General features: G+C 43.3%; 1 protein-coding gene and 1 long non-coding RNA gene across 6 annotated transcripts in view; one reads left to right on the top strand and one right to left on the bottom strand.

Annotated features, from left to right (window-relative positions):
- The window catches only part of PDZRN4 (PDZ domain containing ring finger 4), a gene marked incomplete at its 5' end in the record, with an annotated part of 251105 nt that overhangs the window by 205695 nt on the left and 18488 nt on the right, over positions 1-26922 (top strand). For all 5 annotated transcript variants that reach the window (XM_081022321.1, XM_081022320.1, XM_081022324.1 and 2 more), the window contains 4 exons: positions 732-985; positions 2279-2381; positions 23144-23242; positions 25829-25891. In XM_081022321.1, coding sequence (XP_080878447.1) covers positions 732-985; positions 2279-2381; positions 23144-23242; positions 25829-25891 — 519 coding nt within the window. The remainder of the gene's footprint in view (positions 1-731; positions 986-2278; positions 2382-23143; positions 23243-25828; positions 25892-26922) is intronic.
- On the bottom strand, positions 11543-26544 carry LOC308486096. The gene is made up of 4 exons (XR_013990948.1): positions 26327-26544; positions 25554-25668; positions 22270-22411; positions 11543-11758 (listed from the first exon to the last, which is right to left on the bottom strand). It is a non-coding gene; the product is annotated as an uncharacterized lncRNA (long non-coding RNA).

The raw sequence follows: 26922 nt of genomic DNA, 5'->3' as shown, positions 1-26922 counted from the left end.
GCACTCCCACTCTTCATTAAGTTTTTGATTTGAGCAGCCCCTAATTGTTGCTATTAATTTTGCCATCTTGGCAAATTCACAGTTTTTAGCTCTCCATTCTGATATTTGTGGTGTTTTTCCTCTTTTCCAATTTTTTGCCACTAATAATCTGGCTGCTGCTGTTGCTGCTGCAGCTTGCTTCTTATATACCCAAGTATGTACGTATATCTGTTATCTTCGATTGTATCTAACACTGTGTGTACATTTCCTATATTCTCCCTGCAGCCCCTGGAGAGGACCCTCTAGAGCAGATTTTGGGGCATGGGTGCTGCAAGGAGGTAGAGAGGAAGATGAAATCCTGTTGCCTGAGCTGATGTCAACTCATGCAATGCTCATTTCCACCCTTTAACAGTAAATCACTAATACAAGGCAGGGTGGATAATCCATTTCTCTTACATTCTTTTCCCTAGATGTATTTTTTAAAGGATGCAACAAACATGTACTTTTTATTTTCTCTGCTTCTTTCTATTTCCAGGAGAATAATATTTGGGAGTCGCTCTATATATTATAGAAAAGCCGTAACAGGATTTTGTTTGCTATCTAACATTTGTCTTCCGTCTTGCTTTGGCGTCACAGAAGAGTTATGGTTAAAGATTATATAAACGTTGATAAAAGATTAGATAAATCACAACATTCTGCTTCTGATATCCTTTCTTTAATGCTAAAGCTGGGTGACATTTGTTTTGTCTTAGGTCAATGGGAAGGATCTTTCCAAAGCCACCCATGAAGAGGCCGTGGAGGCTTTTCGGAATGCAAAAGAGCCCATTGTAGTCCAAGTCCTTCGGAGAGCACCTCTCATCAAAACACCTGGGAGCTCACAGGATGTTCGGCTCATGGATGCTTGCACACAGACAGATATTACGTTCGAGCACATCATGGCTCTGGCCAAGCTAAGACCAACCACGCCTCCGGTACCGGATATCTGCCCCTTCCTGCTTTCTGACAGGTATGATGTAGGATTTGTTTCTGCGGCCCCGGGAACCAATGCAACAAATGATCACTACCAAAACAAGACTGGAACTCCTAGGCAGAAGCTGGCTGTTCTGAAGTTCATTGATTTCAGTAAACTAGGAGATTCATGGACAGGGGGCTGCAGCCCCCATTTTCAACTGCAATGTTTTATTTTGACATTTTGTAATGCTTTATGTGATGCTTTAATTCAGGTTGTAAACCACTTTATTTATTTATTTATTTTTTAAAAAATAAAGCAGTATTGGAATTATTCAAATAAATAAAATCTTAAGAAAAGTGCCCTGTAATGACTTGGAAACCCATAATCCATTGTGGGTCAGACAAATTTATGGAGGATAGGTTTTTCCGGTGTAGTGTGGGGCTGAATACAGTTGCATTAGGACACAGAAGAGGCTATTGTCTCATGCATCAAAGCATCTTCTTAGCCAGCGTGGAGAACAGGTTGCTAGAACTGGTGAGCCTTTGAACTGATCTAGTAGGGCTCTTCTTATGCAGATCTGTGTGTTTCTAGGTTCTGCATGAATTTGGAACTCTTCTACTGAGAAAAAAATAAAACGTCCGCTACAATGCTGGCTTTAGTCCTGTTCAAGTGTTTGGCCAAAGCTTGAGCAGCCAAATGTGTGTAGAGTTTATTGCAAAGCTTTGAAATGGACTAGAGGTGGTTGGAAGTCTGCTTGATCAAGAACCCTGTGTCATCAATGTGCAAAGGTCTGAGAGGGAGCCTCATGCCTGGGGACACCAGGGTGAATCTTACCTGTGCACCCATGTGCTTTTACTACGTTTAACCCCTTGTGTGTTCAGGCAAATCTCGGACAAGGCTGTTGGCTTTCTCCATTCTCAGGTACCACACTGTATCAGTGACTTCTGGGATTTCTGTTCTGTTTTGTTGCATCTTTGTTTTCAAGACAGAAATGGTTATCTCAAGCCAGAGCTGCCTCCTTGAATGCCCAGAATTTTATTGGGTGTCTCCAATAATTCCGTTTTGAATGCATTCGATCAAAGATTTGCCCAAACTGTTTGAATATCTCTGTATTTGAAGCAACACTACAGTTTGCTGTATTATTTCTGTCCAGCCTATTTTAAGAGGTTCGGACAGCCTGAAGATCTTCATGGGTCTATTTCAAATCTCAGGCTCTTCTAAATAATATGCTGTACAATATATTTTTTTTAAGCTACAGAGCTGGGGTTTTTTGAGGACTTCAAAAATTTAAAAAATCTGGTTTTAAGTGCCTAACCTGCTCTTTTTGTTCTATGTTGTTCCACATAGCTGCCATTCTCTTCATCCAGTTGAACATGAATTTTACGAAGGTAATGAATACCTTTCCAGTCTGCCTGCAGATGTAGATAGAACCGAGGACTTTGAGTACGAGGTAAGACCATTGGTACAGCTCCCCACCCCCATCCCCTTTACAGTATAGTTTTTGCACATCTGCAGTCAAATGCCTTCGAAAGACATAATTTAAAATAAAATAACAAAGCTCACTCTGGCCTCCGTCACACCTGTACAATGTCTCAGTCAGATATGCCCCTGGGTCTGAAACAGTATGAATGAAAGCAGAACATTGATGGGCATCAGATTGTGGGTTCACAAGGCTGATTAAATGCGCCACATGGTTCTCATGTCAAATTGTTAAGCTGTGCTAGTTTTATGCTGCGTCCTTTCCTATGAGTGCATTAGAAAGGTCTAATTGCTCATTTTCAAAGGGAGGAAAGGGAGAAACGTTCTGCTGTTTCCCTAGCTTGATCTTGTAGGATCGTGGAACCTGGACTTTGCAGATCAAGGCCCGTGCTGTAAAATGAGAGATTCTTTGTCTATTTCTTTTACATTATGATTCCCCAATGGAGTACAATGAGAACAAATTGTATGTGGTGCCATGAGTATCTTATCTATTGTGTATTTATTCTATCTGTTGAGAGGCTATTGAAAAACTGTGATGTATCATTTCCCCAAATAATAGCACACTTTTAGAAATGTTGGTCCTTTGTTAGATTTTCATTTCAAAATCTAAAGGTTCTCTTTATTTGACAGCCATTAGATGTTTACCTTTATTTTAGCATAGTGGCAAAAGACCAAGTGTACCCTTTTAGGAATATATTATGTTCAGGCTTTGTATGGGCTTTAAGTTGCAAACAGAATTTTTTTTTTTCCCATTAGATAGCTTCCATTCAATAGCACTTGGGATTAAAAAACGGCCACAAAAAACCCTGTTTGTCTTTATTATATTTGGTCTGCCTTCAGGACATGTAATGAAACCTTGCTTGATATTTGGAAACTAAACAGAGTAGTTGAAGCTTTGACAAAAAGGCAAATGGGGATCTTTAATGGCACTCTCCCCCCCCCCCCCATTATTGAGACAAGGCTAGGGAAGTCTGCAATTCTTCCCATAGGACAAAGGAAAATGAAATAATGTTGGCTCACCAAGCTTACCTAGGATAAAATTTATTTGCACTGTTCTAATAAATTATTGAGGGATTGGTAAGAAAATTCATCCCCCCCCCCAAAAAAAAGAAAACTAGTCTTGCGAAGAAAAAGCTACTAAATTCCTGGTTAATATACTAGCTTGTTTACTGAGTAAGTGGTTGTGTGAAAGCTTATGTGTGATACAATTATTTGTGTGATGGGAATGTTACAAATACTAAAATGCAGTCTGATTGTATGTGTATATATAAAGAGATTAGCACTGTAGAATCATGTCCTCTTCATGACTATTATTAATCAATAATAATAGCCAGTATAAGTATTATGACAGTGGTAAATGAGCAGGTAGGTGTTCAGTAGTCGGTAATATCTACTAATCACACCCTCCTAGTCATTAATTTGCTGTCAGCTATGATTCAGTAGCCCAAGGCAAACCCACTGATTGACTAAAATAGAGCATGTTTCACATGAAATTTAAATAGGAAAGGAGCTGTCTAGTTTGCAATGAGAAGAAAGATATGTTCCCGAAGAAGTGGACAGTCTCCATTCGGTCAGATCCAGATAGGAAAGGCAATTCCTGTGGCATAGGATGGAACAAAGCCACTGTACTTGGCTTCGTGTTAAAAATAATCTCGGTTATGATAATAAGGAGGCAACATTTTATTCACACAGCTTTGCACACATACCGCACTATGAGTCACCACTGTGTTATCCACTATCAGCCTGATCTAAAGTCTGTTGGGATCAGTGGTAAAACTGGATCAAACTCACGTCTACATGCAAGATGGAAATACGAGAAAAAGTCTGAATCATATGGCATAGTGGAGTGCCCTGCACCTAAATTCTCGCCTGTGGACTTCCAGTGATCAGAGCTATATCAGCAGCGATGCAAAACAGTCAGAGGTTGGGGGCATACTGAAATTAGATGCTACGTGGCTCGTAGGCAGTGAATGTTCTGAAGACTATATACTTTTGTCGGGGCACAGGGCATACCTCATGCAGACATGCCCTCCCTGTGGTCTCAGGTTTCACTTTCTGATTAGAGATTTAGTGCAGGTTAGAACAGAATAACAGGGTGCGAGGGAGGCTTCCAGAACAACCCAAAACTACTCGCAAATCTATCACACGAAACAGGCAAATTGTCTCATTCAAATAAGGTATTCGTGACGGCGGAGTTAACTGCTAAATTAGATATTTTCAGATTTATTCAACCCCTCCCGAATTCCCCTTCATTTTTTTGTTGGTGGTCTAGCAAGAATATGTTCTATGTAAGTATTTAGGGCCTTTCAAAAAGCCAATGATGGACCCAATAGACTGTAACAGATCTGTCTATCTTGTGAATGCATATTTAGAGTCTTTTCAACACATGGCTTATTTGCCCACTAGACCAAAACAGATTTGTCTATCTTGTAAAGCCATATTTAGGGACTTTTTAAACACAAGGATTACTAAACTGATAGCCTGTAACAGCTCCCTTCAGAGCTCTGATAGCCTCTAGCCAACCCTTTGCAAATATTACTATTAGTTTTGTAAGTATGGCTATGTTTCGTGCATGCTTAAAAGCTATGCATTTCTACACCACACACACTAATTTTTTGCTGAAAGAACTTACTGTAGCGGTACTAAAGTCCATTTTTTTATTTATTAGTGGGCCACATTTGAATCTTGGTTCTTAAATCTGAAACTAAGTTTCAATGAACTATTGGAACTCCCCACCCCCCATTGAACTTTCTTGCTCCAAAGATGAACTTCTTTCAATCAATTTAACCTCATGTGTTTGATCTTTTGCACCTAACATGACCTACCCCTGAATACTGGTCAGAATTTAACTTTGGAATTTTTTACCATTGACAATTGTGTCTCTGGATTTTTTGTGCATCAGGGTGTCACGCATAAGGCTCAGAGACCATGTCACACACTTTGGGGTTATGTTTGCCACACTTTACACAACTCAGTTATTTTAAGGACAAGGTAGCTAATAACCATTGTAGGAACAGACTCTTGACAATGCCAGTTGCTGTGTGCCATGGTGTCCATTCCTCATCTGTTATTTTAAAATGTGCAGTGCTGGGTTGTAACTACTGTGTAGCATAATATAGCATGGGGCCACTGGCAGAGGAGTGCAGGGGAGCGCACCGCCCCCGGCAGCACAATCCCGGTAGGGTGCCATCATGGTTGCCCCCTGCCTGCGCAGGGTGCCACGCCCCCAGGACAGGCGCCACGCCCCTGCAGGCAGTGTGCCCTCCGCCCCAGGATGCATGCCACGCCCCTGCAGACAGTGCGCCACGTCCCAGGACACACGCCAGCCCCGCCCCGCCTGCTCTCCACCACCCGGTGCCAGATCATGAAGCTCTGCCACTGCATGGGGCTCTGCAGAAAGTTCAGAACCTGTCAGAAAGTTCTTCCTAATATTTCGATGGACTCTCGTTTCCTATAACTTGAATCCGTTGATTGCCTGTGTGCCTGCACCCTGGAAAAGAACATCTGTTGCTCACCCTTAAGTCTTTGAATTATATTTTCAATGAAGTTTCCAGTGATAAACAAACTGTCCAGCTCTGCCTTTGATCCGAACTATAGGATTGCTCTGTTTGTCTGCAGTCCCGAATATCACAACCGTACAGTAGATCACTGTAGAAAACATTTATGCTTGTAGTCGTTAAAATTTCAGTCCCTTCCTTTATATCCAGCTGAGGTCATTCCCCCCTCCCTTGCCCCAAACTTGATATAAATCAGAAGGAGCCCTGAGGAAGTAAAAGTCAGATTCCAAATTCAGCGGCCACGAGAAATAATTTAAAATAAAGGCCTTGAAGAAATATTGTGCTCTCTAACCACAGTCCTAATAAAAGATATATTTGTTATAGCCTAGAACAGTCAAAGTCATGAAGAGGGTTATAATTTTCCATTGCAATTATATCTGGAACATTTGAAGGGACAGAAGACTAGTATAGAGGACAAACGGATCTATATAGAGAGTACGGGGAGAGTGTGGGAATTGGGCTGTGTGGTGAAAACACAGTGGGTTGAATCCAATGGATAAGCAAAGCCACACCAATGGGATGTTCCCATGTGTGAAATGGGGTGATGCAATTTTAGTAAATTCCTTCTTCCCCCTGCATGCCCCTCTGCTTCACCCAAAAACTTCTTTGGCGTGTCCCATTTCACAAATAGAAGAAGTCATTTTGTGCATGTCTTGCTGGTTTGTAATGGAAGAGGAAATATTCCCATTGTGGCCGGGGAGAATGATAGTGATCACTGATGTCAATGCATCAATACTCTGGCTACCAATGTTGCTCATAGGGGAAAACATCAGCTCACAACAGCTCTCAGGGCCTTGCGCTTGTTGGTATGGACTGCTATGCCAGGGAAGCAGCTCATAGGATTACCTTGATTGGGACTATAAATACACGTATTCATTATTCTTGGTACTGTACTGTAATAAAGCTTTATCTGTCCCCCATTTTTTTAAACGCAAATGCATTTTACAAACATTAAGAGAGGGCAATGCCATGTTGTAATGCACTTGTGTATTATTAGTCATGTCTTAAGTGGGCCAGAAATGGACAAACTTGGTTAAACTATCTGTCTAAGGTCATAGAGGAAGTTGGTAATCGGGATGGCAAGCCAATATCGTATCAGTTATTCTAACTTCTAAATCACACTTCCTTGTATTTTTTTATTTTTTATTTTTTGTTATCTAATCTAGACATAAGTGGATCACTGAGGTGAATCAGGATATCAAGTCAGTTTCTGTCATGCTTGTTTATTCTTAATCTTTACGTCTATTTAGAAGTGCTCATCATTTAGGGGGGAAAGGCTGGCATTCAGAGCAGATGAGATTGCCATCATCTGTAGCTGTCACTGGTAATGAATATCCCAATTTATGGACTTCAATTGTGTCCCTAACTCAGGGGTATCACTAGGGAGGAAGCAAAAAGGACACAAAGCTGACATAGGTAAATCTATCAATGTTATCGCTAATCATCCTGTTGGTGTTAACAATAGAGTAGGGAATACATCAAGCTGGTGATTTTCATTTTGTTTCATAAAACAAGTACAGGCCTACTCCTCATTTCACTTGGAAGATAAATAAAATTTATGCATTAATGTCACACATTATGGCTCCCACCCCACCCCTAAGGAAATGAAGAAAAGTGAGCTTGTTGTTTGGCATGGCTATGCTACCTTTTATTCGTTTGTGTTTTTTTCCATGCAGAAGGTTCCTGCAATTTTCTCTCCTTTTGTGAATGAGCTGATATAAATCATCCACTTCTGTAGGTTTATATGGATGCTAATGCATCACATCATCATGTATTCTCTACATAACACGCAACTGTTCAAGAAATGTTTCAGAAATGCACATCATATTTCAAAGTCATATTTTCAGTCTGCCTTAAAAGAGGCTTTTGAATTGGTTCAAGAGGGAGCCAATTTTTCTGGCATGTGAATTCCAGTAAACATGGGATCACATAGCAATTGAATTGTGAGTGGGAGGTTTACTCCAGGTGTTTGGGCATAAAAATAAGGGGAGATTCTTGCATTACAGGTATCACTGGATTAGCTGCATGTACTGGAGATTCTTGCATTGCAGGTATCACTGGATTAGCTGCATGTACTGGAGACACTATTCCTTGGTGTCTGCACTGCCACATCAGTTACTGCCTGCTGTTTTCTCCTTATCCTTATCCTTACCCTTCTCCTTATCCTTCTCCTTATCCTTATCCTTCTCCTTATCCTTCTCCTCCTTCATTCATGGCCATTCAGTGCCACAGTGATTCCTGCTAGCCCTGAGCAGTTAGCTAGCCTGTCAAGTGCTATAAAAATCATATGAACTGCCATGCCGACCTCTGCCACATAGAAAACATTTTTCAGTGACCTCTGCATAGAGGCAGTAAAGATTGAAATGGTCATTAGCCTGGTGTTTTATCAGCATTTGGCATATGCAAGAGCCCTAAACTGCAATTCAGGCAAATAAGCAGATTTCCAACAGATGTCTAGCATGCAAGCGCTCTGCTCTGCAACTTGACTTTAATTAACATGCCAAAATAGTTTTCACAGAGTTTTAGCTAACAAATGCTCAGATGTGTGGAACTGCAGCAACTGTGGCAATTTTCAAAATGCAGTTGTGTATTCTGATGGCTAGATGAATGTTCCTCTGAACATATGCCGGCACATCTGTTGTATTGCCTGCATCTTGATTGGGTGGCTATCTGCTGAAAAATATGATGATGCGATAAATAAATCTCTCCCCTTACTTCCTGAGCCAAAAGAAGCAACAGCGATGTTTGCTCAGCAAAGTATACAATAGTAATATGAGGAGGAGGAGGATGAACCCATAACAAAACTAAATTATGACTTCCACTATTATGCAGGGGGAAACTGGTGAAGTCTAATTATGACATGCTGACATTCAGTTAATCTGAAATGATGGGGCAGCAACCACAGCAACCATCTGTGAAACTAAATATTATCATTATATACAAAAGTACAGCTCTTGGAGTGAAAGTCTTCATTTTAATGCAACCCTTACATTTGGGTGCCTTGTGCTGAGATAGACCATTGATCCATTTAGCTTAGCATTATCTGTGACTCTACACTGACTGCCCATAGCCTTCCAGGGTTGCAAGCAAGTCTCTCCCAGCCCTGCCAGGGATTAAAGCTGAAACCTTCTGCATGCAAACCGGATGCTCTGCCACTGAGCTGTGGCCCTAACCCTGGGTGCCTTTTAAAAATTGTTATATTGGCCACTTTCCAGGAGGGACCTCTGGCTGTTCAGCAGGGCTTCCTCTCCCTCTTCTCTCACCTCATTCCCCATGCATTTCCCAAATCTACTCCAAAATAGATTTGGGGACCACAGGTGAGGGGAGCCCTGTTGTGCTAGTGGAAGTCCTTGCACCAATGGGACAGCTTTGTTGGCTACAACCTTAGCTGGTTTCCTGCTTCTACTATTTTAATAAGTGTTGTTGCTTTCAAGAAACATTTTCCCTTTTTTCCCATTTCTTTTCCCTCATTCCTTATTGTTTGCTTGTATTTCTTTTTCCACGGTTGTGTTGCTTTTTGTTCCCCTCATTTGGACAATACTTCCATTTTCTGAAAGAAGCCTTATTGTCTCTAACAGCTTCCTTGACTCTGCTCATTTATCATGCTGGCATTGTCTTGGTCTTGGTGGTACCTTTCCTGAACTGTGGTATACATTCAAGCTGAACTATTATTGTGGTTTTTGAAGAGATTTGACCCTCTTGACTTTGCCTTTCAACTTACTGCTTACCAATCCCCTCACTTTGCAGAAGCTTCTTTTTTTATGTCAATTGTCACTCTGTTGAATTACCTTGGCAATTGTTCACTTATGATTTATGTTTCATAATACTACGGTCATTCGGTTCAGCAACACTTTGGACACCATTTAAGATTAGGTCCAGGGTTGTCTGTCCTCTGGTTGATAGTATGACCAACAGTTCTAGAGCATTGCCACGTAGAGTATCTAGAAAATTTACCTCTTTGTTGTGATCAGAGCATGCATTTCCTTAGTCTATGATTGTAAATCATTTCAGGACTTTTTGAAGTGATTTATTAAATAGCAATTTACTAAACCTAAACCACAGTGAATCTGGCTGTGGGCTTCCCCTTTTCATATTTCTAGTTATTTTGAATCAACATCCTTTTCAACATGCAGTATGCTTTTTCATGCCCTTTCTATGGAGCTTTTGTCCAGATATAACCATGTTCAACCAAATTATCATTATGCCCACTGTATCTATGTTCTCCTTTAAGAGCACCAAGCATTCCAAGTTACTCATCTTGGTTCAGGGCTTCTAGCACTAGCATATAAACACCTGTGCACGACAACTTTCCCCAAATGTTTCTGAAACATGTGTTTTCCCTTATGGTGTTCTGGCCTCTAGAATGGCACCAAGCTATCAGGTGGCTATCATGTCCCCCTGGATGTGTGCACCAAGCACACACCCACAACTTCCATCCAGGAGTTTGGATTTGATATCCCGCTTTATCACTACCCTAAGGAGTCTCAAAGCAGCTAACATTCTCCTTTCCCTTCCTCCCACACAACAAACACTCTGTGAGGTGAGTGGGGCTGAGAGACTTCAGAGAAGTGTGACTAGTCCAAGGTCGCCCAGCAGCTGCATTTGAAGGAGAGGAGACGCGAACCCAGTTCCCCAGATTATGAGTCTACCACTCTTAACCACTACACCACAGGAGACAGTAGTATACATGTGCCATTCTGAACAATACACTGGATAACTCCAGACTGCTGCTGGTTTTCTACCATCACACTTGCTATTGTTGTTTATTGAGTTTCTTCACTTGTGGGTTTGCCTTATTGCTCTGATGTAATAATAATAATAATAATAATAATAATAATAGGCGGGTTTCCCCAGCCACTCTGGGCAGCTCCCAACAAAATATTAAAATACAATGCTGAACTCATACTTGTGGGCTTCCTAGAGGCATCAGGTTAGCCAGTGTGAGAATTAGTGCTGGGTGAGATGGATATTTGCCTCATCCAGCAGAGCTGTTCTTGACATCAGCTGGGGCTCCCCTCTTGCTTGTAGAAACTGTGAAGTATGAAAAGAAAAGCTGGTTTTATATTAGTCAAAATTAGAGGACCCATCATTCTTGAGGGAGCTTAAACATCCTCCTAATAAACTGAAGCATCTTATTTTGTGAAGAAAACAGTGCTTTGATCAGGACGTCATTTTCCAGCAAGGGTTTGGAAATACACAACCGGAAAACATAGAAGATTCTGAAGTAGTTACAGTAGTTGTAACTTACTGAAGGGTGTGCTGACAGCTGCTGAGATTTCTGCAGCCAGGAAGTCTTTAATCCTTAATAAATTGTTTCTTCCTCTTTGGCTTACTTATGAGGCATACTCCCTGAAGAATCTGCAGAGACAGTGTAAGCTCAAGACTTGTATGCTGAAAAAGTATATAGATGCAGAAGGAAGAGATGGGATTGCAGAGCTGCTCCATCTGCTCTGTTGAGAGACCAGCTGCGTTTGGCTCATTCCCTTCTCTGTTACTCAACTTACTTTAGCGCTCTTTTAAGCATCTCAAGTGACCTTGGAGATTTCTTAGTTGACACAAAAAATCCAGACTTACATTATCTTTCCAGGATTTTTATTAATACACAGTTCAACAATCCCATATCAATATTACCCCCACTCACTTCTCTGAAGGCCCTTCCAGCTTGCAGAACAGCATTATGCATCCCTTGAAAAACTGACTGAAGACTGCCTCTGTCTGGTTCATTATTTCAGTGGCCAGGGATGAATGGGGGTTTGGGTTTCATGCTCCTTCTACTCCCCACCTTGGTAACCTGAGTTTGAAAACAGGATAAAGATGTCTGAGAAATTGCTTGCTGGAATCACTGAGACACTGAAAATTCAATGAGACAAGCATTGGGAGTTGGGGATTAAAAGGTACATATACTATGAAGGGAGAAATCCCTGGATCTTTGTCTTACCTGTACCATGTGAAATAGAGATAACTCTCCACTTCTTTTTGGTAAGATAACAACCAAATCAATTCTGGGGGAAATTGGCATCCAGTGCGATTTGTCCTTTTCAATTCTGTATATGAGAAGCCAGAATGGTCTTCTGTCAAAATTGATAAGTGGAAATACAGTGGGGAATGCAATTTTATTTTGTTAAATGCACAACTGCCAGCAGCTCCAGCTTGTTTACATTGAGGTTGTCTTGCTCCATAGCTTTTCTATTTCCATCCAAATAGCCGCAGATGCATTGCTGATGTGAAATCTGCATATCATAACACTCTGGGAACGTTGGAGAGGGAAAGGAGGACTATTACGTTAAGTTGTTTTCACAAGTGAAGAATTTCAGTGGCTTTAAAAGAGAAATCTTGAACTTTGCCAATTCTCTGTAGACGTTTTGGCACGATAGGCTGTAAATTCTGCAAACTAGAAAAGCTCAAGGGGTAACTGGAATGGATGCTGATAAAATCCTAAGATGTTCATTACCTCCCACAATGAAAATGTCTAAGGAATAGGAGTTCAGTGCTGCTTTTAGAAAGGAGTGGAGGTCAGTGTTCATAAACTTAACTAAACATATAAGAAATTTGGAAATATAAACATGATTCTTGATTAAGGAAAGAAATGGAACCTTGGCATTAACTCTGTATAAAGTCTAAAGTTGGTTTCTTGCATTTGCATCAGTATAGTAATGCTTCATGCATATACTGTGGCAGAATCACAATATGTAGCTTTTGAAACATTTCCAAAAAAATGCTTTATCCCTGCTGCCCCCCAATAAAATTGTCTTGCCTGGGAATAATCCCCATTGGACTCAATGGGACTTATAGCACATTCCTATGCATGTCTATTACGAAATAAGAGCCACTTCATGTTACTGTTTTCAGTGTCTAGATCTTCTCCAACCTGATGCCCTTCAGATGTGGTTGCCACCAATTGCCATCAGCCCAACCAGCACGACCTACAGTTAGGGATAATGGCTGTTGTAGTTGGGAACATCTGGAGGGTACCAGGTTGGGGGGGGGATGGATACAGATTGTCATTTGTTATGAAATACATATATTTAGTACTATATGAAGAGTGACATGAGTAACTTTTGCAGGTAGCCTGATTAGATAGCCATTGCTTGTATTAGCTAATGCTGCATATAACTGTGGTAGGAAATCCATTTGTACCACTTCAAACTCTTACAAATTGTGGTAGTAGCAACAGTAATAGTGGTGCTACAATTCTTGCCCCAGCAACCTAGTTAGTTTGAAGGCAGAGAGAAGGTGTTTCTTCCCCCAACAGGTCCCCCCCCCCCAAGTCTTCTGCTGTAGCCATCTGTTATGTTTATGTTTCCTAACTATTAATACATAAAGGAAATTGACTTGGTGCTTTAGTAGAGACAGTAGTTCTGAAAGGATAGGGTAGTTTGTTGTGACAATACTTTCTTGGGCGTCTTGCAGTCTCAAACTCCATGTATTATACATAATGGCATTGACATGTGTGGGCCTTCCATTTGCCATAGGGAAGAATATTTATGAAAACAAGAGACATCCCGTGTCTGCTAATTGACTGAAATGAATATTTTAGTTTACTGCAAATACAGTGGGGCTGAATTTAATGCATTTCCTATGCACAGAATAGAGATGGGCAGCCATGGTGGAACTGAAGAGATAGGATTCAGCATTGCTGCATGTATATTCCTTGATCTGCACAAGCGAAGAAGGTGAAGGAAAGAAAGCATGAAATTTTGCACCGTGTGCGGAATTCAGCATCAATGCTAGTGTTCTTTTCTTACAAGCAAGATTCTAGCTTTTGTGACTGTGGGAAAATAGGTGTAAAAATGTGTGAGTCGTGTCCATTGACATCTCATAAGTTAGCAAATGAACAACTCTAAGAAGCAGAGGTCATAAAGATATTCCCCACAAAATATACTCTAAAGATTTAGCTCTGATAAGGGCAAGACAAAAATAATGCAGATGTTCTTTCGTCTCCATTTCTTAGAAGCACAAGCAAAGCTCATTATTGGTTTTCGGTTAACATCCTTCCAATACACTAATGGGTGTTTTCCGGTATTTATTTATTACCTACATATTTCCGGGTATTTTCAGTCTAAGCAGAGTCTATATCAAGCCACATAAATAGTTCTCCATATGTCTATCCTTACTTTGTTTGAAACATAGAACAAAAGGACTAAATTAGTGTGGCGAATCCTGTTCCCATGCCAAGTCCCAATCAGAAAATTAAGGTAATAAGTCAATTGAGAGTGGTTCAGTTTTAAAATAGGGATATGTGTGTGTCAGGGAACTGCCATCGGAAGGAAGGGAAGTGAAAGGGCTCACACAGGTTGGGAGAGACTCAGCAGCTGAAGAGGGAACCAGTAGGGGGAGAGGAGCTGGGCTGAGGGAAAGGGAGCTGGAGGGATGGCTCAGAGACACTTCCAGCGAAAACAGTGGGGAGGTTTCAGGACCTCCTGTAGGGACACCCACTCCTCGCCGGAAACTGTCACGCAGAGAGTCCAGAAGACGTGTTTCCGTTAAGGAGCTTTTATGTTGGAAGCGATTCCGAAAGCAACCACTGTCGGAATCTGCCAGCGACTGACGGAGCCATGTTTAAGGGGCTCCGTTACAGACAGAGGTTTGCAAACTTGACCAAACTCTGAGGGACTAGGATTTTACACACAAGCAGCTCATCGTCCCATCACAGCATTCCGACAGTCTTCGTGAGCAGCTTGTGCAGGAGAAGGCATCATGAGCAACCCAGCCGGAACCGGAGAAGCAGGAGCTGGAGCGGGTCCAAGCCTGGAAGAAAGGTACCGGGTGTTGGAGGTCCAGCTAGCGCTGCAGACGGCGAGGCTTGAGGAGAGGAGGGCTCAGGATGCAGACAAAAAGGGGAAAGACACCCAGCTCGTCAGAAAGGTACCAGGATTGGTGCAGAAGTTTGGGGGGGAGCCCAAAGACTATCATGGCTTTCGGACAGAGATGCAATATGCCCTCAATCTGCAGTTTGATGAATTCCCTGACGAGGAATCAAGAGTGGCTTTCGTGATTGGGCATCTTGAAAAGGGGGCGAGAGACTGGGTTAGACCCCTGATGGCAGCGAATAGTGACGTCCTAAAGGACACGATGAAGTTCTTTCGCGCCATGGATCTGATGTTTTCCAGCGATATTGAACAGGGAGTGGTCCGCAGACAGTTAATGGCTTGCAAACAGGGTAGCCGATCTGTCCGTGAGTACTGGACTGAATTCACCATGTTGATCCATAAATTGGGGTGGGATCTATCGGCGGAACCCATTCAAATGCTTTTTGAAGAAGGGCTTTCTTCGGCTGTGAAAGACGAACTTTCCCGGGCGCCCAGGGCGGAGTCTATGGACCAGCTGACCAAATCAGCGCTGACCATAGGAGCGCGCCAGGAGGCGAGAGCATTGGAGAGGCGGGAAGGGAAGGGGGAACGTTGGAAGGAGTTCCGCATTCCAGACATTCCAGAGCCAACTTTCCCGCCGGCAGAGCCGATGGAAATCGGAACAGCGCGCGCGCGCGCAGTTTCAAAGCCCAGTGAGGGGGGAAAGAAGGAAGGAAAAGGCGCCCGGAAATGCTATCTCTGCCAACAGCCAGGTCACTTTGCCAGAGTCTGCCCCCAGAGGAAGGAATGGCAAGGGATGGTAGGAGCTGTGGAGGGAAGAGAGGAAGAAATACCGAAGCAAGTAAAAGCCAACGCCTGGCTGCCACCGTCGGGGCACAGCAGTCAGGCCAAAGAGCAGTGAAAGTGCCCACGCCAGAACCTCCTAAACCCGCCCTAGTGATAGAAGTGGCGCTAGAGCTGCCAAACGGACACCCTCTAAAGATAAAGGCGCTGTTGGACTCAGGCAGCTCCTGCAATTTCATGAGCAAAGAGTTTGCAGCTGAACACCAGATACAGACGATCCCTTTAAGCAACCCCCTGCAGGTGACCACGATCGATGGCAGGGAGCTGTTGGGAGGAGAAGTCAGCTTGCAGACCGTCCCAATGATAATGAAGGTGGCAAGGCACACCGAACTGATAGCGTTTAATGTGGCCACCTTGGGAGGAGCTCCCATTATATTGGGGATGAGCTGGCTAGCGTTACATGATCCGCTGGTGGGCTGGCATCAGAGAGTGGTTTCTTTTGGTTCAGCACATTGCTTAGAACACTGCAAAGAGGGAAAGGGTTTGGCAGGGACCCAAGCCACCCTAGCAGGGACTGAAGTAACGGAGAACGTGAAGGTACCACGACAATACGCAGATCTCCGCGACGTCTTCAGCGAAAGGGAAGCTGACCAATTACCCCCGCATAGACCCTTTGACTGTCAAATCAATTTACTCCCTGGGGCACAGCTCCCTGTAGGCAAGCTGTACGCCATGTCAGACAGAGAGATGCAGGAGCTAAGAGAGTTCATTGACAAGAACCTGAAGAGAGGGTTCATCAGAGAGTCCAGGGCGGTGGGGGGCAGCCCAGTGTTTTTTGTGGATAAAAAAAAACACGAACAAGCCGAGGCTTGTGTGTGACTTCAGGGCCTTAAATGCAGTGTCAGAACCAGTGGCTTTCCCTATGCCCAGGATTGACGACATTTTGACAAGGGTCAGGAAGGGAAAGATTTTTACTAAACTGGACCTAAGGGGGGCGTACAACCTGATACGAATAAGGAAGGGGGATGAATGGAAAACCACCATGTTCACCCCTTTGGGGGCATTTGAATATTTAGTTATGCCCTTCGGCCTACAAGGAGGCTCCGCGTGCTTTCAATCGTTTATGAACCACGTCCTGGGGCCTTTGCTTTACAAGAATTGTGTGGCCTTCTTAGACGACGTGTTGGTGTATTCTGAGAATGAGGAGCAGCATGTGAGAGACGTCAGAGAAGTGTTGAGCAGGCTGCAAGCCAACCAGCTGTGGGTGAAACTGGAGAAGTGTCAGTTTCATACCAAGGAGGTGGAATTCCTGGGGTATCGCCTGTCAGACAAGGGATTGGCCATGGATCCCGGCAAGGTCCAGGCGGTGCTGGAATGGAAAACACCCAAAACAAGGAAGGATGTGCAGAGGTTCCTAGGATTTGGGAACTTCTATCGTAAGTTCATCCGAAACTTTGCCCACCTGACGGCGCCCATTACGGACTGTCTCAGCAGTAAGAAGAAGTTCGTTTGGACTGAGGAGGCGGAGCGAGCATTTGAGGAACTAAAAAGGGCCTTCGCCTCGGAACAACAACTCCTGCATGTGGATTTACAAAAACCGATGAGAGTGGAAACTGACGCATCAGACAGAGCGATTGGGGCGGTGCTTCTGCAGCCAGGGAAGGAGGAGTCAGAGTGGAGACCGTGTGCCTTTTTTTCGCGAAAGCTGAACAAATCCGAGAGGAACTACACGGTGTATGACCGAGAACTACTAGCCATTCATGAGGCGTTCCGGAGATGGAGGCACCTGCTAATTGGCGCACAACATAAGGTGCAAGTGTGCACTGACCACAAGAACCTAGAGTATTGGAGGACGGCACGAGTGCTCAACCAACGGCAAGTGAGATGGGCCCAGGAGTTCTCCAAATTTAACTTTGAGATTTGTTACGTGCCAGGCCCAGAGAACATTAGGGCGGACGCTCTCTCACGCAAACCTGAATATTTGGAGGAGGAGGGAGCACCCGAAGAGAGACATGTCATTCCAGAGGACCGCTGGGTGTGTGGGGCGGCATTGGTGGGACAAAGAGAACTGGTAGAGGAAACAGAGAATGATGAATACGCCCAGAATAAGCTCAGAGGTCTTAGGGGTGAGGGAGAGGAACCAGGGGGTTTCGAGGAAAGAAATGGAGCTTTGTATTACAAAGGGGCACTGTATATCCCTGAAGGAGACTTAAGGGGGAGGGTACTCAAGCAGTTGCACGACAGCCCCACGGCGGGGCATTTTGGACAACACAAAACCATGTGGTTGGTCACCAGGGAATTTTGGTGGCCTAAGGTGAGGGAAGATGTACGGGAGTATGTAAGAGGGTGTGAGCAATGCCAGCGAGCCAAAGGGGAGAGGCGGGCACCGGCGGGGCTATTAGAACCCTTACCAACCCCAGAACGACCTTGGGAGGCAGTGTCGATAGATTTTATGACTGATCTGCCGAAGTCCAAGGGGAAAACAGCCATCATGGTGGTGGTAGACCTACTAACAAAGATGTGCCACTTTGTAGCCTGCTCGCATGCAGTCACGGCGGAAGAGACAGCGAAGTTATTTGTAGAACACATTTTTAGGTTGCACGGGGTGCCATTGAGGGTGGTCTCAGACCGAGGAAAACAATTTACTTCCAGGTTCTGGAGGAAGCTCATGAGCTTACTGCAGGTGGAGGTCAACTTTTCGACTGCCCGGCACCCTGAAACCAACGGGCAGGCGGAAAGAGCAAACGGGGTCCTCCAGCAATACCTGAGGTGTTATGTCAATGACAGAGAGAATGACTGGGTAGAAAAGTTGGCGCTGGCGGAATTTGCCTACAACAATGCCGAGAATGTGTCCACAGGGATGAGCCCCTTCTTGGCTAATTATGGGTGTCATCCCAGGGCTTTCCCAGGGGGAGAAGGGGAGAGATGGGGTGTCCCGGCAGCCGAGCATTTTGTAGAAGAAATGGAAGCAATCCATCGTCAGCTCCAACTCAACTTAGAAAGGGCGAAGGAAGAATACAAGAGGCAGGCAGACAAGAACCGAAGGGAAGGTGAAACCATAAGGGTGGGAGATAGGGTGTGGCTGTCAACCCAAGGGTTGCCGTTCAAAGGAGGTTGTAAGAAATTAAGACCCAGGAGATTGGGTCCCTTTGAGGTCATTCAACAGGTCAACCCAGTGGCTTTCAGGCTCCGGTTACCCAACCACATGAAACTGCACCCAGTATTTCACAGGTCGTTACTGTCACCGTATGAGGGGGGACGAGAAGGGATGGCCACTCGGGGACCGGTCATAGAAGAAAGGGAATGCAGCAGCCATGTGGCAGAAATCCTCGACGCCAGATGGAAGGGGGATCAGGTGGAGTATTTGGTAGCGTGGGAAGGAGAACCGGAGTCAGAAAACACTTGGGTAATGGCAGAAGATATCAATGACGAGGTATTGATAGAAACGTTCCATCAAAGGTTCCCAAGGAAACCTCAGCCTGTGGAGAGGTTCCGGAGGGAATACTTTGGGACCACCGATGAGGAGGAGGAGTTGGAAGGATTCTCGGAATCGGAAGGGGAAGGGGAGATGGACTCTGAGGAGGAGGAGTACTTCGAGACCAGGAACCGCAACAGGTGGAGAGAAGTGTTCGGGACATCGGAAGATGAAGGAAGTTCATTCCGGGGTTTTGCCTCCTCACCGCCCGTAGAGGAGGGGGCGAGAGGGGATGAAGGGGGCCCTGGAGGGGAGGTGGATGTCAGGGAACTGCCATCGGAAGGAAGGGAAGTGAAAGGGCTCACACAGGTTGGGAGAGACTCAGCAGCTGAAGAGGGAACCAGTAGGGGGAGAGGAGCTGGGCTGAGGGAAAGGGAGCTGGAGGGATGGCTCAGAGACACTTCCAGCGAAAACAGTGGGGAGGTTTCAGGACCTCCTGTAGGGACACCCACTCCTCGCCGGAAACTGTCACGCAGAGAGTCCAGAAGACGTGTTTCCGTTAAGGAGCTTTTATGTTGGAAGCGATTCCGAAAGCAACCACTGTCGGAATCTGCCAGCGACTGACGGAGCCATGTTTAAGGGGCTCCGTTACAGACAGAGGTTTGCAAACTTGACCAAACTCTGAGGGACTAGGATTTTACACACAAGCAGCTCATCGTCCCATCACAGTGTGTGTTGGTTTGTTTTTTCCAACCAAGGAAAACGCTGCAATAATTTTATAACTAGTGATTTGCTCTCTGTGTGAAAATTATGACTTTTAACATATATACGTTCACATACAGGTTAAAGATTCCTATAGTGGCTCTCTAGCAAACTTTTGCAGAATTCCAAACAATTGCACTTAAACCTTTTTTCTTTCAAGGAGTTAATCTTTTCTTTCTTTCTTCCAGGGAGTAAGTCAAAGAAAAGTTTTAACACAGTGGGTGACATTTATAACCTACTCTTCTATCACCTGAAGAAATTGCAGTATTAACCTAGTTGCTGGAGGGAATAACGACTTTTAACCTGGTAATGGAAGGTTGTATTCCCCAGCCCACTATTCCATCACCCTGGAGGATGAGCAATTTAACCTCTTCTCCTATCCTTTGAGAGTATAACCTCTTCTGCTGAACGCACTTTTCCAACTCAGAAGGAAAAGATGACCTTTACCTAGTTTCTCATCCTTCACAGTATGAGTCATTGTCATTTAATTAATTGTTCTAAAAGGTCATTTCTGTGGCAAAATACTGAGAACATTATATTCATGGAACTACGTTTATAAATGCAGAAAGTCATATTCTTGAACCCAACCCTAGAAAAGATGAGGACCAATGTTGTTTTTTGAATAGTGTGCTGGTAAAGGAACAACAACGGGATGTGGGTGGCGCTGTGGTATCTTGGGCTTGTTGATCGGAAGGTCGGCAGGTTTGAATCCCCATGATGGGGTGAGCTCCCGTTGCTCGGTCCCAGCTCTTGCCTACCTAGCAGTTCGAAAGCATGTCAAAGTAGATAAATAGGTACTGCTCCAGCGTGAAGGTAAACGGCGTTTCCATGAGCTGCTCTGGTTTCGTGGCTTAGTCATACTAGCCATATGACCCGGAAAAACTGTCTGTGGACAAACGTCAGCTCCCTCGGCCAGTAAAGTGAGATGAGCGCTGCAACCACAGAGCCGTTCGCAACTGGACTTAACTGTCAAGGATCCTTTCCCTTTTTAAAGGAACAACATCAGGCACATCCCTGCCTAGCTGTAATGTGGGGGGAAGCCACTATAATTTATCTTAACCTACCTTGTTTTGTTTATGTGAAGATACAATAGAATAACTCCATGTATGGCATTCTGACCTCTGAACTCCAGGGAGGAAGAGTGGCCTATAGCTAGTATTTGAAGAAGGAGGAGGAGGAGGAGGAGGAGGTTAAATAGCAAACACATCGAAGCACAGGAGTGTGGGGTGTGTTTTCTGAGAAAAGGTGGTAGTGTGCTGTATTTTTATTTGCACATCTTCCCATCTGTGAAAGACACTATTCACATACAGTGGTGCCTTGCTTCTCAAACTTAATCCGCTCTGGAAGTCCATTCCAAAACCAAAGCATTCCAAAACCAAGGCACACTTTCCCATAGAAAGTAGTGCAAAATGGATTAACTCATTCCAGACTTTTAAAAACAACTCCTAAAACAGCAATTTAACATGAATTTTACTATCTAACGAGACCATTGTTCCATAAAATGAAAGCAGTAAACAATGCACTGCAGTCACAAAATCAAGCAATCAATAGCTGAACTGGGTTCCACACAGTCACAAAAAAGAGCTGCAAAAACAAAAACGCAAAATAAACAGCAAAAACAGACAGACCTCAGCATAACACTTAAAATGGAAGTGTGGCATTCAGATTGAAAGCGTAACACTCAAAACGGAGCACGTTCAGCTTCCAAAAAAAGTTCATAAACCGGAACACTTACTTCCAGGTTTGCAGTGCTTGGGTTCCAAGTTGTTTGAGTACCAAGGCGTTTGAGAACCAAGCTACCACTGTACACTTTTACATACTTACACCCACACATAAACAATTGCAAAAAACAAGCAAACTACCAAGTGTTCAGAGTAGACAATGCATTGGAAGGAAAAAGTAGGTGAGCTATGAAACATATTGGATAGTTTCTTACTTTTGTGATACCTAAATCATTCTATGAACTGAATTGGCTCTCCCCTTTCCCTCACCCCCTGCCCCACAAAAAGCTGCCACCTGGCCTGCGAGGGCAGGGCCCTGAGTGACTCCAGCTGCAAAACCCGATGCTGCTGAACAGTCTCTTGAGCTGGGGTGTTTTGCTTCAGGGAGGGTTGTTTCTTTTGTGGGTTTTTTGGTATCTTTATTTTAGATCTTGTGGTCATATATGTGGAACTTGTTCAGTTTGATTGTGTATTTTTAATGTTTTATTTCTTGTTTATGACTACTTTTGTTATATTGTAATTATGTATTTCTTTCATGGTGTAGGTTGCCTTGAGCATGGTTTAAACAGTGAAAAGGCAGCATACAAATAAAATTGTGTGTGTATGTGTAAAGGAATGTCTTGTAATGAATTGTCTGACAGCATCTCTGTTGAGACACTCATACACGTAGGCTTTCTGTAGGGTAACCTTCATCCACATTTAGACTACAGCTTCCATCAAGTTGTGTTGGTTGATGGTGAAGGGCATTGTAAGCCAACCTCAGGGAGGCACAAAGTTGGTGTAGGATGTCGTGAGGGGTCAACTTGCCTACCTTAAGTTCAAGACACTGGTGCAGTCAGGCATCAAATTTAGGGGAAGGCTGGTTGTTTGGTGGCAGAGCATATGATTTGCATGCAGAAGGTTCAATCTCTGGCATCTCCTGGTGGGGCTGGGAATGTCCCTTGCCTGAAACCCTAGAGAACAGTTACAAGTCAGTGCAGGATGGACCAATGGTCTGGCTCAGTATAAGGCAACTTCCTACATTCCTAGTTTACATTCGGTTATAGGTATCTTCTAACTTCATGTTCATTAAGTGTGTTAAATGTTTTTGTGAATAATTTAATAGCTAAGGAACTCTAATATCTTGTAACTTCAGGGACAAACCTACCACATGAAATGAATTAAGTTGCCAATTATTATTTATTATTTATATTGGACCTAAGAATAGACTGTGTTCTTTATGTGATTTGGCAGGTAACTCTGATTCTGGCTTATGGTTTATGTGGCTGATGGAAGGCTGACAATCATATGAGATTGACTGATTGATGGATGAATACTTTGTCTTTCCCCTGACCCATAAATCAATAGTTGGCTTGACAGAAGTAAAATGACTGTGTGATATATTGTCAGCCTCTCGTTCTCGATTTTGGCACCCCTGAAGGCATGCCAAATTTTGCTTAATGGCTTCCCACTTTAGTTTATTTGGGGAAAGAGTGCTTTTACTGTGAAAATTGGAGCAGGGCAATACTAAATGAAAATAGCTTTCACTACTACCAGAAGTATTCGATCTTGAATCAAGTAATTGGGGTAAGGTGACTGGAAGACTTTGTATGCCCTTATAGAGCAATGTAAAGTATTGTATCCGCAACAGACTTTAGTCTCAAAATAAGCACCTCACTGTGCTACGTTTTTTATTTTTTGTGCAGGAAGTTGAACTTTGTCGTGTTAGCAGCCAGGAAAAGCTGGGCTTGACTGTCTGCTACCGCACGGATGACGAGGAAGACACAGGAATTTATATCAGTGAGGTAAAGTTCTGTGAGGGGGGTGGTAAAGGGGAAGTAGAATAAGCATTTCTGTAGCCTGACTACCAGAATTCTGTCAATTTTCAAATGCAAACTGTTAGCAAACTGCCTAAATTATGCCGCCCAAGTAATATAATTGTCATTGCAGGCAAGTTTGTTTAACGTAAATGTGTCAAATGCAACATTACCATGAAGCGAATTGCCTGAAAAGTCAGGATGTTGCTTAAAAAGTTAGGTGAAACATTGTCTTAGTACTGTTAACTGGACTCTTTGAGAGAACCTGCAGCTCCTTGACATCTTTTTCTGCCTGCCTCCCACTTGCCCCTTCATTCCAGAGTTTATTCCCTCGGCTTTCTGACTTGCCTGGTGATCCTTTTCTTACTCCTTGAAGTTTATAGGATTTATTCCCTTTAATCTCACTCCAGAACCAGAGTAGCTGTGATTACTGGGAAGAGACTGGCTCCATTCCACAAATTAAAACAATAATTCTGCTACATGCCATACTTACAGAGTTTACAAGATTCACCAAACTTCTGCTTGCTTGCTTGCTTGCTTGCTTGCTTGCTTGCTTGCTTGCTTTTCTGGTCCATACCATTTGCATGAACTACCCCTATACAAAATTGTTGACTCTGTCCACTGGTGCCATTCCAATCAATATTTTTTTTTATTGCACTGCAATAAAATTGCCTTGCCATATGCATTCTTTTTATGCTTCCTCTGTGTCTCTAACTTCTACATTCATGCTGTCTTGGAGCATTTCCTGTTTATTTGCTGCCTTTCAGCATCCTTCCTGAAGTACTTACTCAAGTGCATACCTTAGTTAACAAGGACTCTCTGTCTCTTATCTCATTAGAGTTCTTTAGAACCATTGGAGGATTTTTTTGGGGGGGGGGGTGGGACATTCATTTTAGTCAGAAGTTGTATTTCTCCTGTCACCCAGAAGCCTATGGACAATGATTGGACACATCACCAAGTAGTTCAAAACTGCAGAACATCAGAGAGCTCCAAGAAATGTGCTTCAATGAAATCTAGGACTTTTTTTTCCAAGGACCAGATCTCCCCTCCCAGGCACTGCCCCTTCCCCTTTCCCAAGGAGTAGAAAGTACTGTTTTGAAGTTAGATCTGTAATCTATATCTGGTGAAAATATTTGGTCCGAAGGCATATTCAGTTCATATGCTGAAACCATGAGGGTTTGGTCCTGACAAGGGTCAAGATTGCTACCTGTAGAATGTATGCAGACTGCTTGGAGATCCCCGGAGGAAGAGTGATGTATAAATATAACAAATAAAAATATAAAATATTTACAAATGCAGCCTAGCTGCTGGACGGTGCTTTTATAGCATTATTTACTCCCATTTTTAGCTTGTTTCCTAAAATTGGTGTACAGACTATCCGTCCCTAGGCCTTTAGTACTGATAGTATTAAAAACTTCTGGTTGTTTTTGAAGCCCATAAAGATCCCATCATACTTCAGCAGCTGAGGTCAGTTAGGTAACAGAGAAGCCTACAGTATAGGTTTCTTACTAGTTTGCAAAGATTTAAAAGAGATCTGCTGGTTTTATCTGTCTTTGAATTTTAAAAAGTGCTCTCCTTAGCTCTGTTTTGAACCGTTCTGCCTTTCCCTTCATTTGAGTGGCTGCAATTGCTCTCTTTCCATACCAGATTAAATATTTCCACAACATTTTCTCTCCAACAACACACGATATGAAAATAAGACCTGCTTGGGAGGGGGAGGTATTGTCATCTTTATAAGATGTAACTTGCAAGCCGAGTGCTTAGGGAGGCTTTGCTGCAAAAAGGAATGGCAAGGAAAAATAAATGGCTTCAGATATCCATCAAGGAAAGGGTGGCCATTAGTCAAGGAACAGTTTTGCAACTCTGATAAACCTTTAATGGAGCCTTCAAGATATATTTAGGTTAAAGCAAAATTTAACTACGTAAACCAACCATTTAGTATATTGTATCAGTGTTGAAGAAAGGTAAATCATATATTGTAATGGCTTTTCTTCTTCTTACTTTTGTTTGTGATATAAGAAGTCTAGCTTGATAGGTAAAGATGCCATGCAAAACATTTTATAAAGGATATGAACTTTTTAACACATCCAGTCTCTCCTGAGCATTATCAAGCTCCAACTCCTCTCATTTCCCCACATCTAGGGTTCCGTTAATGGTGATTTGGTTTACTTGTCAATCCCCTTCCTTTCCCTGAGTTATCTGGCATACTGAGAGGGCTTGGGAGAGACGCAGGGTCATCTTTCTTTTGTGTGGCATATGGAGTAGGTAAGAGGCCCTGGGAGTCTCTCCTGTTTCTTACCTGCTTGAACACTGCAGGGGAAAGGAGACTTCTGTTGCCTGGCATCCTGTGCTGGGTGCAATCGTCCCTGGCAAACTGGCAAGGGTTTTCTGGTGCCTTCCCATATCCATGAATTCTGAAATTTATACCTTGGCTTTACAAGAGCTGAAAAGAAATTCTTGGTTGCCCCTTTCCCAAAGAAGTACTAATCTGAAAAAACCTACACACCGCCCCTTAAACATATGTTAAATGAAAACTTATTTTAGAACTAACTATGGCATTTCCACCTCATGTAGGTTGATCCAAACAGTATCGCTGCCCGAGATGGACGGATCCGGGAAGGAGATAGAATTTTGCAAGTAAGTAACTACGAGCATGCTTTCTCACTACGGTTCTTAAAAAATGTACAGTCCATTGTTTCTGTAGAATATTAGGCAGGCAAATTCTTGTTAAGGTACGTACACCCAAATATGTGATTTTAGTATTTGTTTTATGACGGCTGGTTTTATCTTTTTCTGTTTTTTTGAAAATGTTATGTCTTCTTGTTTTCAAACATTTATTTTATTGCTATTTGCTTATGCATATTTTACATTGTTTTATGTTAACTGCTTATAGGATTTGTTATTGATTAATGCAGTCTATAAATATTGTATCACACCACCCCAATCTTCATGAGCGGTGCAAGATTCCAGGGGGTTCCAGGCACTCCCCTGGGGCTGTTTCTCTGTTGGGAAGATTGGGGCGCTGTGGAGGATAGCACCTTTAAGAAATATGGTTCATTAACACATATTTACACCTGGAAGTTTGCAATGGAGGGGGTACAGGACATTATACCCCAATAGTGTCTCTCATTGCCCCTCTCGTCAGTCCGTCATGGCTCCGGGTCTTGTGGTACAGTCTCCTCCTCCACTATGGTTCTGACCTCCAGTCCCCACATGGAGTTCTGGCTTGCCCAGGAGCTCCTAGAGGACTAGACTTTGTCCTCGCCCTTCTTCCCAGCACACCTCTCACCAAAAATCCAGGCCTACTGTAAAATGACACTTTCCCCTGTCACCTCACACCCCTCCATGTCACCTTGGCAACCCCTGTTTTTCACAGATCTGAGACCCTTCCTATGATGTGATAATGATCAGCAATCAGCACCTTTGTCTCTTAATGGCTTTGCTCTTAACTACCCTGGTCAGACATGTTTGCAGAAGCCAGCCCAGGGATTCCTTCCCTGGCTGGCGCACTTCTGCAACTTGTATTTTCCATTCATATCCCTAATATTAGCTAGATTCTGGCATTCATTAATTTCTTGAGTTTAGGAGGGGTTTCTTCCCCCCCCCCCAAAAAAAAGTATAACAATATAAATAGAATGGCAGTGGAAGTCATTCTATTCATTTTTAGC

This window comes from Podarcis pityusensis (assembly GCF_964106645.2).
Source record: "Podarcis pityusensis genome assembly, chromosome: 10".
Classification (NCBI taxonomy): domain Eukaryota; kingdom Metazoa; phylum Chordata; class Lepidosauria; order Squamata; family Lacertidae; genus Podarcis; species Podarcis pityusensis.
Note: the sequence above shows the minus strand (reverse complement) of the source record. Positions and strands in the feature narration are given on the sequence as shown.